At 49.9% G+C, this 13555-nt stretch overlaps 1 protein-coding gene across 1 annotated transcript; it reads right to left on the reverse strand.

Annotated features, from left to right (window-relative positions):
- Positions 1 to 1992: 1992 nt before the first annotated feature.
- Positions 1993 to 11647, reverse strand: BID (BH3 interacting domain death agonist). The gene is made up of 6 exons (XM_087767987.1): positions 11583 to 11647; positions 9879 to 9947; positions 7675 to 7876; positions 6214 to 6359; positions 4268 to 4471; positions 1993 to 2986 (listed from the first exon to the last, which is right to left on the reverse strand). Exons 2-6 carry the CDS (start codon positions 9885 to 9887, stop codon positions 2975 to 2977), a joined length of 573 nt encoding a protein of 190 aa, XP_087624113.1. The 5' UTR covers positions 9888 to 9947; positions 11583 to 11647; the 3' UTR covers positions 1993 to 2974.
- Positions 11648 to 13555: the final 1908 nt, after the last annotated feature.

Here is a 13555-nt window from a genome sequence, read left to right on the forward strand (position 1 = left end):
TGATTAATGCTTTCTAATGGTCACAAATGAAAAATTTCACTGGTACTAAACAAGCGAGGTTCTGGAGTTTGGTCTTTTTTCATTTTAACGATTGTAGTAGACCAGATAATCCGCGGTCATAAGCCTTCCCTACATTCAGTTTCAGCTACAGCGATACAGCCGTACTAGCAAAGCCCTGCTAAGGTAGATGTCGCTGTTCTGGCAAAAAACTAGAAGTGCTTCTGGCAGCATAGTCTCGCATTCACTCAACCAGAGCAAGCTCATGCTACGGAGTTCCGGAGTGTAATTACTAGATTATTTTGCTGTGAAATGGGGGGGTGGAGGGGTGAGCACAGCCCCAGCTGCCATGCCGAGGCAGCGCCCAGGTCTTCAGCAGAATGTCTCATTCCAGGCATGAAACGTACTGAAGGTCAGCTCATCCGTACGGGTCTGCTCCAAGAGGAGCAGGCACACAGAGTAGGCGCAGTGTCTGCTCTAGTAGGTTACACAACAGGGGAAAGTGTTTCCCAGAGAAACACGGCGAGGCGGGGCACGTTATCGCCTGTACCTATGGAAGGCAGAAGCTGTGCATGACTTTATGCGAGCTGCTTAATTTCAGCATGAGGAAGGTTACGAGAACAGTATTGCTTTGACTCCACGTATGCATCTGTGCTTCAAAGTGCAAGCTCTGTACCGCCATAGAAAAAAAAAAGGGAGGGGTTTATAAGGTTTAAGCCACCACTACTTGCCTCTGGTAGAGCCCGCTCAGGCCCACAGGGACGGCGGGGCTAAGGCTAGGCAGCCCTGCGGCCTTGGCGCCTGCTGCCGTGACTCTGAACTCTGCTGGCTGGCGCCCTTGGCTGGGGAGCGAGAGCTGCGCCAGCTTGGAAGGGGTCAGCTCTCGTGTCACCAGGGCGTCCGGGGGAACCTCCGCACCACATCGCTCAGATCCACCTCCTTCGGTTAAATAACGCCGTCACTTTTTTTCCCTACTTCGAGCTGACCCTCTCTCGGTCTCTTAGGTAGGCTGCCTTGCTTCCTCCTAGCTAGAGGTCTATGGTTACGCTGTAGCAGTGGGGGAGCTAGAGTTAGCTTCCAGTGGAAGCTGCCGTTGATCTCCTTGCAGCATCTGCAGGGGAGGGAAGGAACGCTGTTGGTTCGGACAGAACAAGCTGCAGAGGATGCGTCTCACTGCTGTACCTTTAGGGGGTCTCTCCCCATTTTTAACTTGCATTATAAGCTTTTATTCAAGTGTAAAGCTAATAAACCCCCTCAGACCAAAAGAATGGCACTTGATTTGTTCAGCAGCAAAGACTAATGGGACTGACTCCGAAGCACCCATGTTAGGGGATATCTTCTACCAGGCTGCTGCTGGGTGTCAGCAGACAGGGACAGACTTGCAGGGACTTCAGATTCTGTTCTCCAGAGGCCTGCCTGGGGGCAGAGACCCTGACTGGTCCTCGAGTCACCCACTGTCCAAGGAACTGGCCCTGTTGTTCCTTTTAATATGCAAGTGCAGCCCTCTTGGGGAAAACCCATCTAAAGCTTCTTGTGCCATTTGGTTAACAAAAGTGTTTCCACCTTTAAAAGAAAGTTCTTTCCAGCTTCATTGTTCTATATTCCTTGAAGTGAAGGGGTATGTGCATTTTTCCCCCCTGCTAATGGGACACTGCTGTAAGACCATGCCCCCAGGTTGCACTTTAATAAATGGTACAGTTTTCAAAAACAATGTGTAGACTACTTCTGGGCTTTTTTTTTCCACCCGCCCTGTTCTAGTGCAGACACACACACACACACACACACAAAAAAAAAAAAAAAAAAAAAAAAAGGTTTTACTTACTTACACAAGATTTGCTTATGCAAGGCACAAGGCCAGGACCAGAGTGTCTCTGTTGCTGCCAGCTGCATCATAAGCAGCTGTAAATTAGAGGAATGCCATGAGAACTTGCACAAAAAAAAACTATGCTACCAAAAAAGAGATCCAGGTGGAAATTGAAATTCTTAAGAGCTGTATTGCCATGAGAACTGACAATTTTATTTAAGTTAAAAACCACAGACTATTTACATCATTTCAGAACTTCTGAGGCAGCTGGATCACAGGTGTAGCCTTTGCCACCTTGTGTGTGATTGCAAGTACATATCGAACAACCTGAGTTCAAGTTTTTTGAACCTGAGATGCGATTGCAGTACACGCGTAAGAGATGCCAGGTATTCTTCCTCACCCAAGGCTGGTACCTTCTTTATAGCAAGATATTCTAAAGCTAAACACTTTTCCTGAAGCATATTCAAGTTGTGTTCCCTGAATTCGCCCTGTCCCTACCCCTGCCCTTTTCTTTACAATTTCTCATTCAGTTTTATTTTCCAAGCAAGCTCGGGTTTATGGTGATTGATACTGAAGCATCTTTACCTGGCCGAACACCCCTACCCCCTTTAGGGTTGTTTCCTCTTGCTGCCAGCTCCCCTCTAGGACAGACCCGATTCCCTCCCCCTGCCTTGGTGATCTGTGCTGATCAACCACCCACGCTACAGCCTGAGGCCTTCCTGGGAGCAACTAACACTCAGCATGGCTCAGCTGCAGCACCGGGAGCAGGGCTGGGAAGGGAGGAACTAAAGCAAAATGCTACAGCTGCTTAGAAAAAAAAAAAAAAAAATACTGAGGGGGAAGGCTCTGTGCCCACAGCATTTCCCCGGAGAGACAAGCCAGGGTCTGCCTAAAGTCTGCTACTGCTAAGGGGGAAAAAAAACAAAACAAAAAACAAAACCCACACTATTGTAACATGAGATGGGGCAAGCACTACTCCTTACAGGTCCTGGCAGAGCTGGCACGCAGCTCGCACTACCGTCTCTGCTGTGCTAGTCTACAAAAGCCTATCTACGAAGCTCTGCCTTCCCTTTCACAGCTGTATCTCAGAAGTTAAGAGAAGAAAAAGTGATTTGCATACATCCAGAAAACGAAAAAGTCTTCGTGAATTCTCCGGGCAGCGGGCCGCAGGGCTCACTCGCGCAGCTGCAGGGAGGGAACAGAAGCAGCGTTAAGCGCCGGTGCCCGCCCGCCGCCGGCAGCTCCGGGGGGGGCGGCAGCCGCCGCCGCCGGTCCGCGGCCCGTGCCCCAGCGGCGCCGCCTGCTGCGCCCCCGCCCCCCAGCGGCCCCGCCTCCGCTCACGGCGCCGGCGGCCCCGGGGCAGCAGCGCGGAGCGGCCCCGGGCGCCCAGCTCCCTCCCCCGCTGACGCCCCCGCGCTGGGGTGGCCGCACGGCCACCGGCCCAGCGGCCCTCTGCCTGCCGTGGCCGCGCCCCGCGGAGCGGTGAGGCAGCACCGGGGCCACCGAGCCGTTTCTGCCGTAACCGGGCCCTGGAGCTGAGCCGGGGGAAGGGAAGGGCAGGGCCGGCGCCGCGGTGCCGCTGGGCCTCGCTGCCCGGCGGGGAGCGGGGCGCTGCTGCTGCGGGAGGCAGCCGCCTGCCCTCCCCCGCCCCGGTCCCTGCCAGCGCTGCCTGTGGCAGTCGGCGCCGCAGGGGTGTCCCACGGACGGGCAGCACCCCGCAGCTGGGTGGGCACCGTTCCGTGGGGCGGTGGGGCCACAGCCCTGACTGCTCTCAACCTCCTTCCCAAAAAGGGCCAACTCTGGGTACACCTGTGCACGCGCCTGTTCCTCCCCTCCCAGTCAGTTACTGACCCCGGGGCCAAACGCCCCGGCCTCTGCCCTGGCTCGACTGCTGGCTGCTTGGTGTCCCCACCTCTGCTGCAGCGCCAACAGAGAACAATAACGAAGCTGCCGTTTCCCAGCTGACCATTTCTCATTGTTCCTCTGCTGGTGCTGTTTCTCAGGGGCAATTCCTTTCCCCTTCCTGTTCTGCCACGGTCTGGGGAGCCCAGGAGGACAAGAGCAAAGACCTCAGGCCCAAGATGTTTGGGAAATACAGCCATCAGAGCTCAGGTCAGGCCTTCCTTCCCTGAGGGCAGGATCGGCACAGCTCCCTGAAGAGACTGCAAGGAGAGGAGCAATCGCATCTCCTTCTCTGCCTTACAGAATCAAAGCACTCTGGTCACTGGCTGCTGTGAGAGTGGGGCGGGCAGAAGCCATGACCTGTCCCCCTCCGGCCTCCCTCCCTCAGCACATCAACCTTCAGAGCTCCGCAGGGACCGGCGTTCCCCACTGGCCAAGCCTCCAGAGCGCTGCAGGGAAACCAGCGGACCGTGGGCAGCGCAGAGCTAGGCACCCCTCCCGGAATAACGGAGGCCAGCTACCAGGCCGGCTGTGACTCGCCCCGAGCTGCCTGACGGCACTCACCATTCTGACAATGTAGTTGTGGAGCTGCTGACTGATGTAGTTCACAGTGGTGCTGAAGACACGCTGCAGAAGGGAGGGCATTGTATTCGCAATTTTTTTGGTTAAGACCATTGCTAGCACCAATATGGCCTTCTCCTGTTCCATGTCCGAGGGGATGGCTTGCGCAAGCCCTTCCACCGCCTCTGACAGGAGCCGGGTTATGTCCTGTATGGAAGGAAGAGAGGGATCTCAGTGCAACGGCTGTGGGAGAAAGGGGTCTCAGCAGAGCCTGCTGGCAGCGTGCCGGTAACTGATGTGCTTGTTCTAACACCTCGCAGGATGCCGCTCCCCTTCCTCCCGGGCACGGCAGCCTGCCCGGTACACACCCTGGACAGCAACAAGGATCACTATCTCTCAGCTCAGCTGCTCGCTGAAGACAAAAAGAAAGGGCGACAACACACATACCACTGGGAAATTTAGACAGCACCTTACACATTCAGGGTGCAACAGCCCCCCTTCCTCCCCAGGGTCTGCACCTAGCCTGCCGCGTCCTGAAGTGGCACAGGAATCCTGGGGCTCCCAGGACAGGGCAGCCCACCTAAAACACGGTGAAGGGCACAGGTACAAGCTTAGGCAGGACTGGCAAGAAGGCAAACTGAGTTTCCACATAGGCAGGAGCTAGAGAAGGTGTCTGAGCGTGGAACAAACACTGCCTTGCTCCCAAGATCAGTGGAAGATCAGTTCCCAAGAGGGACAATGTGCATACTGCACACACTAAGCTACACTACTAATGTGAAAAAGCAAAGTCCCCCTGCTCAGAAGTTAGGTTTGTCTCAGCCTTACTGAAGGCTGAAAGGTTAGGCAATAAATTTGAAGGCCTGAAACTTAACTGGGCAGAGAACAAGAGAGCAGGAGCGGGGAATGGTCGGACTTCGCTGGAATCAGTCTGTGCAGGTGATAAACCCTAGTAGAAAGAACCCACACCACAAAAAAAAAAACAAAAAAAAAACACACAAAACCAAAAAAGATTGAAGTCATTAAATCCTGCCTTTTCAGCCAGAAGGTGGACCTTCAATTCAAAGACAGTATTAGCTTGTAGAGCATAGGAAACTTCATCACAGGCAGAGAAACCCAAACAAGCTAGAAAGCCACAGTTATCTTGAAGATGCCAAAAAGGCTCTGTGGAAGCAAACTGTGGCTCTTGATCCAGATGTGGATCCCATCCTTAAAAAGAAAGAGGGATGTCTAACACAAGGGACCTCAAGCTCTACTTCCCTTGCAGAGCAGTGAGGCACGTTAGATGCTGGGCCAGGGACTACATCACATCTACTGCTGGGAGAGCGACTGCATCAAGGAGGCAGAGATGCCACCTAGAGAGGCCTTCTCAGCAGGTCGCCCATCCAGGCCAGAACCCACTCCCACTCCCACCACTGACAGCCTATGAGCTAAACGGTTATGGCACCAGAAGAGGGTCTCGCTACTTGCTGTCTCTTCAGTATTCAGTAATGAGCACAAGTCAAGCTCTGGCACTAACACTGCTCAAGTTTTACCCACGCAACAAGCAGCGGACATACAGGACTCAGCACCAAAGTCCAAAGATCTTAAGGACAAATACTAAGCCTTAACCAGACAGTTGATTTTCAAAGATAAGGCATTGAGCCAACAAAACGAGGACAAAATGCCTCTGAAAGTCAGTCTTTCTCCACAACTACCTCAATTTCACGATCTGCAGAAAGGAGATGAGCCCAAGGAACCCAATTTGAAGGGCAACAGCTGCCACAGGATACAGCATCATCTCTACCAAATCTTCAAAAGGTAAGTGCTTGGGCTGAATATTAAGATTGCAATAATTAAAGCAGCAAACTAGCAAAGATACAGATGTTGCAAGCTTGCTGCTTCAAAGTCACAGCAGGAAGAATGCACAGCATTTAAAAGGGGAACTGCTAGTCAGGTTGCTTTTCACTCACCTCTCCAGACAGATTCTCATTCAGAAAGTGCTGCACTAGATCATTTACTACTCTTGCTTGGATTTCTTTATCAAACTGGTCTCCAATCTCAGCCAGCTGAGCAGCAATGATCCGGACAACTTCTTCATTTACCTCAGGGGCAAGCACTGCCAACACATACAGCAGGATTTACTTCACAGGCTGTAGTCAGACTGGGTTCAGTGCAGATAGGCTGACCCATAGCATTTTGCCCATCTCCATTAACAGCCTCCTTCCCACCCCACCCCAATCATACTGCATTTGTGACCGCTATACACACTACAACTCCCTTGTGCGCGCTCGACTCATTTACTTGAGACAGCACGCAAACAGGTTTTTTATCTGTAGTTTAGGTAAAGTGCAGCCTCACCCTGCCCAAAAAACACTACAGGAGAGGTTAGAACATCTCCAACCAGAATTTGTACAGGACAGCTACAGCCAACACCCTGCCTAGAGAGGGGAAGTGAGAGAGTGTGCATGACTTTTCCAAGTGACTACTGTCAGGATCTGTCTCTTAGGCACCACGTGCAATACAGCATCTCGGACTCTTAGAACAGTTTGGGTCAGAAGGGACCTTTAAAGGTCATGTAGTCCACCCCCCTCCAATGAGCAGGGACATCTCCAACTACATCAGGTTGCCCAGAGCCCCGTCGAACCTGACCTTGACTGTTTCCAGGGATGGGGCACCTACCACCGCTCTGAGCAACCCAGTCCAGTGTTTCACTGCCCTCACTGTAAAAAATTTCTTCCTTGTACCTAGTCTGAATCTACCCCCTTTTAGTATAGAACCATTACCCTCCGTCCTATCTCCTTTTGGCAAAGCTTCCCATTGTCACCTGGGGCATGAGACCTATCCAGATTTGTATGAGGGAGGGCTATTTGCTGTAGCAGTTCCTCCTCACCCTGCTTAGGTTGAGGTCAATGTGCCAGCTGACACATCCTGGGCAAGAGGCAATAGCCACCCTGCAGATGGCTAATGAAGCAGGAACAGTACCAGAAAGTATTTGAGGAACAGTTTCCACCACACTGGTAGAGCACAAAGGGGTTCACTCAGTACCAGAACAAGAGTTGTTCCAAAATCCCAGCCCAAATACTGATACTCCCTGAGGAGCGGCATGAGGCCTAACTTAACTGCTTAATATCACACCCCTTGAGGACAGCAATCATTAGTACCAGCTTTGTGGCCCTTGTCTGATGTGCTGCAGACAAAACCCCAGGGTGAGAGGTGCTCTAGAAATCCATGGGGAGATAAAGTGCCAAGCACTAGCTGTCTTATCCCAAGTGTTAAAATCCCAACACCACCATCACCACCAGACACACTGTGAAGTTTCTCAACGGAGAAAACGTTACTCCTCTGAAACAGGCCAGCAGCAAAGATGGGAAAAGGGGAAAGAAAACCACCGCTTTCAGAGAGGCATGTAGGATGGAGAAAAGAGTACTCACCTAGCTCACCATTCTGCAAGTGGCCGCTCCGATTGCCATCGGTCTGAAGTTCCACCTCATCATCATAGCAGTAGCTGCCTTTCACAAAAGGCACAATCCCCCGGCCTTGCAGGGAATGCAGCTGCTCTCTGAACTTACAGTCAGAGGATACCTCCAGGAAGGTGTACAGCAGCACGCTCTCCATCTGGACAGATCCATTGATCTTAAACATAAGAAAAATCACTGTTAAGCCCATGCCTAGGAGAAGCCCCACTGAAAAGGTCTATGCGTATGCTGTTTTCCAACCCTCAACACGTTTTTCTGGCCTCCTTTGGGCATCCTGGATAGCGTTAGCCAGGAAGTCCACAAGACTTCAGCAAATGCATACTAACTCCTGGATATGTACCCACAAAGAACTGTCTGATGGTGAATGACAGATGGCTCTGTTCTTACAAACCAGTGGTGGAAGAATCAGTTCACCTTCTCCTCACGTTTCCAGCTGTGGCAGTGACAGAAACCCTGATCAGAGCTCCTCTTTTGACACAGATGTACTCGGCACAAACCACCCACTTCCCCCGTTCAGATGTGTGTTTGGAAGGTTTTTACCCCTGTATTTGGGAATTGGGCATTCTACTTCCTGTGCATAACAAAGCCAGCAGCTCCCTGTTTAAATGTAATCAGAGCATAGTAGTAACAAGGTGGGAAACAGAGATAATGGATAGCATAAGCCTGCAAAAAACCCCAAGGTTCACATTTCTTCTCCCTCTTCAAAGGGTTCTCAACTAGCTCCATCATAAACCTGTTCAGCTCCTGTAGAGAGCCAAGCAGCTGCTCACAAGAATAGCGAGATGGCAGACCATTTGTGCCTGGTATCGTCTACACTGGCACATTCACCCACAGTGAACAGGCACACACTGCTTCCACAGCCACGCACCCTGCCACCTTCAAGCACGGCAGCACAGAGCACCCAAATTAGTTCAGCTGAGGACGTCCACAAAGGCAGTCAGATTGATGTGAGCAAGCGGTCCCACTACAACGTGGGGCCTCATAACCAGCTAAAGCCTCTGTAGAAAACCAGGAAACTGTCCCATAATTTTAGTTAAGCAGCTAAGAGAGCAGGATTTTGTGTAAGCACAGAAATAAAGAAAAAATCCTTAGTCTGGTATGCAGACTGTCTGCCCATAAGATATGAAAATGCTTAGGCTTAATAAGGTAACTGGGGAGAAGAATCAAGGCTAAAGTAGAATGGTTTGTCTTGCCCACTGCATAAGGAAATCAACAGGCAAACAGGATGATCCTGCTAATTGAAAGGGAGTTTCAGGTACCTTTCGGGGAGTGGAACCTTGCAAGGCCACCTATATCTACATAACCATATCAGGAACATCACACAGGACCCGTATTGACTAGGCAACAGTAGCAAAATTGGGACAAATGCATAACAAGTAATTAAGGATGGGTTGTTTACTTGAGAGGAGACTGGGCAGAGAAAGAGAGGAATAAGAACAACAAAAAGGAGAGTCCAGAAATGGAAACAAATGGAAAATAAGGTATATGATCGGTCAAAGATCAACAGAAGGCACATCTTCCATGATCTGAGCACGGATGTTCACAACCAGCGGTGAAGCTCACCCAGCGACCCAAGCTCACTGGGACACCACTGGCAATCCCCTTGAGCAACCCACTGGACTAGTCATCAGGTTTATATTCAGAAGGATTGTGGGAGGGCAGAGCAAAGAGGGCTATAATTGTACCCTAACACCAGGTGGGGTGAGAAGGATGATAGACATTTCAATAGCAGTTTAATAAGATTTAAGCGTGATAAATAGTAGCTTCATAATTGTGATTAATATTGCACAGAACAATGCAATAAATTGATCACAGTGGTGTGTCTATTAATTTGATTTATTAGTTTTAGTAGTTTGTAGCTTAATCAATAGACACGATAGTCTCTTCAATAGCTACATCTCCAGCCTGCAGTTTAAAGGGGGAGTGTCACACTAGGGTAACAAGGAAGCAGCTTGCAAACTAAGTGTTTCCATCCACTTTTTGTCTGTATTCATGATGGAGAGGAGCAGTGTCGGGGTTCCTGAAGAAACTCTGAGGAAGAGGAGATGGACACAAGCCGGCACTTTAAGGCTCATCCCCTTTGAGGTATCTCGGAACAAGTGCACAAGAGAACCAGTGGTCACTGTGAACCACTGGCTTCACTCATGTTTGAAACTAACCTGTTCCATGACGGACTCAGAGATAGAGCAGCTCTTGTCGCCCTCTGCTTCAGACCAGAAGTCCTTGCCCTGCAAAAAAGTGAGAAAGAAAAGGGTGAAAGGAAAAAATTTCCCATAAGCCCACATCTTGCAGCAGTGCTCATGAGTCTGGCCACATCTCATAGAAAATGACCTTTCTAGTGATGCATATCCATGTTTCTGGAGAGGGCTGCCCATCACACACTGGCAGTCATAAAAAAGGCTGAGAAAATCACAACTGTTGCAGCAAGATGGGCCCTATTCACGTGAATGAGGGGCATGAAACTCCTTCCTGCCGTGCACATGTGGAAGACAGTGGAGCGACATAACCTACAAATGAGGTTTTAAAGCCAAGGGGTGGTGCTAGGGAAGGGAGGGACAACCCTTCATAATGCCACAGGCTAGAATGGAAAGCAGTGTTATCACAGAGGAGTTCCCGAGTACCTACTGAGAGCAGGTGAGCTGCTCAGGCCTGCATGCACAGCAGCATATTCTGAAGTGAAACACCCAGCTGACATCACAGCACATTTGCAGGACTTCACGTGCACCTCCCCCATGCAGAGATACATGTGTAGACTCAGGCTTATTTCGGTACTTTCCCAACAAATATCTAGGCACAGGGAAGATTGGACTAAGTGTCATCAAAACTTCTAGTTACATGAGCACAACTCCGCTAAGCCTCCAGGGAGGCCTACTAGGAAGAAGGGAGGTGCAGCTGATGGGTGGGTCAGACCAGCAGCTTAAGTAGTAACATCTACAGCAGGAAGATATGCCAGGGGAGCTTTAGGTTGGACATTAGGAAGAGCTTCTTCACCCAGAGGGTGGTGGAGCACTGGAACAGGCTCCCCCGGGAGGCAGTCATGGTGCCAAGCCTGACAATATTTAAGAAGCATTTGGACAATGCCCTCAGCCATATGGTGTGAATTTTGGGGTTGTCCTATGCAGGGACAGGAGTTGGACTTGACGATCCTTGTGGGTCCCTTCCAACTCAGGACGCTATGATTCTACAATCTGATACAGGAAGTCCCAGAGCAAGAAAGATGTGAGAGCAGCACAGCAAGTGCCAATAACACAAGACTACCAAGGCAGGGAGGACAGGAATCCTCTTTGTGAACTTTGCATTTGCTGTAACAGTCGCACAACTGTACACAGAAGTCCCTAGTGCAAGCTGGCTTCAACTTGTGATGAGCAGGGCCTGGCTGAAAGTGGGCACTACCTTCCCACCCGGCCTTCTTCACCCAAGGCAATAACCTGGCTTCTGACCAAAAATGGGGTGAAAGCACTAAGGAGCCCAAACAGATAGCCTGCTAACCATCAAAGACCTGGGCTAGTGATGAATGATCCTATTTCATAGTACCAACCCCTCACAACTGTGTTTTAAATAACTAAGTGCACTGGTGGAAACGAGGGAGGAAGTGAAAGCAGAAATTAAGTCAAACTCTGAAGGAAACCACAGTAATAAGTTCAAGAGACCATGAATTTCCCAACTTCTCAAAGGCTCTTCAAAGCCCCCAAGACCAAAACACAACCTCAAATACATCTAACACACACAATAGCCTACAGGCAACCATGAACTCTTTTTCATTTAATTGTACATCAGACTAACAGCTTCCTAAAACACAGGCTTAGCCTTTGCTGCTTTGTGTTTTTCTCTGTTCCATTCAAATCCCCGTTTCTGCTACTCACCTCTGCCCTAAAGAGTGTGCTGGCTGGGGAGAACGCAGTCCTCTCTGTCCTCTCCTTTGGGACCTGACAGGGCTCTGGAACAGGTCAGGGTGAGCCCTCTTCCTGGGCTTGACTTTGCTGGAGGAGAGACAGATGTTAATTCAGGTTGGAGAACTTGAGACAGAATCTCCGAGATTAAAAGGAAAGTGGGATTTAGCATGAAGTCTGTGGCAGGACCTTGGCTTTGTGCAAACTCCTCAGGAGTTGTCCACATCAGCAACATTTCTGTAGGCTAGGCAAAGCCTCAACTTGCACATATTTTGTTTTTATATAACATTTATTTTTAATTCAAAGTAATTCAGCCCAAACGCAAGGTGTTCATGTTACAGCTAGTAAACACCACTTCCTGAACCATCATGGCTTAGACCACAGGAGGCCTGAAGCAGTACTGAGCCTCTGCTACCCACATCCCATTTGCTTTGAATCCCACATTCATCACAGCGACCTTCTAGGGCTCTACCAGTATTGCCATCCCCACCAGCTCTAGCCTATGCCAAAAGTTTCATGTGGGACCACAGCATTACTTTACAGCTGGTCAGCTTAACCCATGCTGGCTAATTTGGGCTGATAATAGCCAGCTGACTTCGTACCATGACTACAGGCTGAACAAATCTCCGTCTTTCAAGGTGCAAGAAGTTGCACCATCCCCCGTTCACACCACCCTACATACAGAGGGGCAGATGTTCTCCCACAGTTCTGGCAGAAGCGTGACCCAACACAAGCCACTACAGCTGCAAGTTGCACACAAGTGGCCAGATGTGCTGGTGAAACTAGCCAAGTAGCACCAAAGAGATTTCTCACTCGCAAAAAACTTTACAGCAAAACCTCTTCCACCCAAACCATGCTACGATGACCTACTTCTCATTGATGAGAATTCCAGTAAATTGCTGGAGGGCCAGTTGAGCACAGTCAGGTGGTGATAAACAGCCTAAATAAAGCATCAGCCTGCAAAGGGACCAATGTAATTTTTCTTACAGCGAGAGGATGGAACAGAAATAGAAGTCAAGACACTTCCTTTGGGGGTTTGCCGCCTGCCATATCTTTCCAAGGAAAGCTCAGAATGTGGCTTTAAAACCCAGATTCCCTACATTTTTTGTCACACTATTTCACACTGCCAGGAAACTCCTTTGGTTCAGTCCAAACACTCACGAAAGAGGCAACCAAAAAGAAATGCACTATTGTCTTTTCCCACTCCCTGCTTTAAAAGAGGCAGCACAGACCACTCCAGTCTGGAAAGAAAAAGAGGCACGCTGCTCCATTTCCAAAGCAGAAAATACAAGTAAAGCAAAAAGATCCAAATCTGTTCTGGGTGTGCCCATACAGCTAGGCCCAGAAAGGCTCTGCAAGTGTATTATCCACACCAGCTTACTATGGTGACTACAAGCTGTAAGAGGAGCTTGAGCCTGTATGTTCCTCACATCAGTTCCTGGATATATGCAGGAAAGGTAGGTGCCTGTCTATATCTCTACAGACCCAAATACAGTGTTTTGAGAGCACTTACGCTTTTCAAAAAGAGGCAAAAGCTTATACGCTGGTCAGGGCAGAAAGGTCCTCCCTGGGTGCCCTGCACAGGTGAAACACCTGGACAAGAGCCTCAATGCAGACAGAAAGGGGCTGAGCAGCCCCTGCCCTGCCAGGGTATCTGCTGCACCCAGAGATGTTAATGGGCGTGCAGGGGGAAGAGACCTACAATACATAGGGGACCTACAATACATAGGGGTTCTTCCCATCCCCTTCCCCTCAGGGGATCATCTCAGCTTTAAAGTTAGACACTCCTCAGGGCAAGTCCACAAAAATAGAGACAGTGAAAAAAAAAAAAAAATCACCCATCATAGTTGCAAATTGCAAGCTTGTCCACTCCTGCACATAAGCAGAGATAAGAACTGCCAGAAAGACAAAAAAGAAAAAACCCACCACACTCCAAAATACTTACA

This window comes from Nipponia nippon, unplaced genomic scaffold, assembly GCF_047370975.1.
Source record: "Nipponia nippon isolate SJK-2023a ecotype South Korea unplaced genomic scaffold, ASM4737097v1 scaffold_3, whole genome shotgun sequence".
Taxonomy (NCBI): domain Eukaryota; kingdom Metazoa; phylum Chordata; class Aves; order Pelecaniformes; family Threskiornithidae; genus Nipponia; species Nipponia nippon.

Excerpts from the sequence above, each read along its gene's own strand:
- BID (XM_087767987.1), bottom strand. Across the intron at positions 6,360-7,674 it reads CTTGCAGAATGGTGAGCTAG|TGCTTGCCCCTGAGGTAAAT; the intron begins GTGAGTACTCTT and ends ATGTGTTGGCAG. Across the intron at positions 4,472-6,213 it reads ATGAGAATCTGTCTGGAGAG|GACATAACCCGGCTCCTGTC; the intron begins GTGAGTGAAAAG and ends CCTTCCATACAG.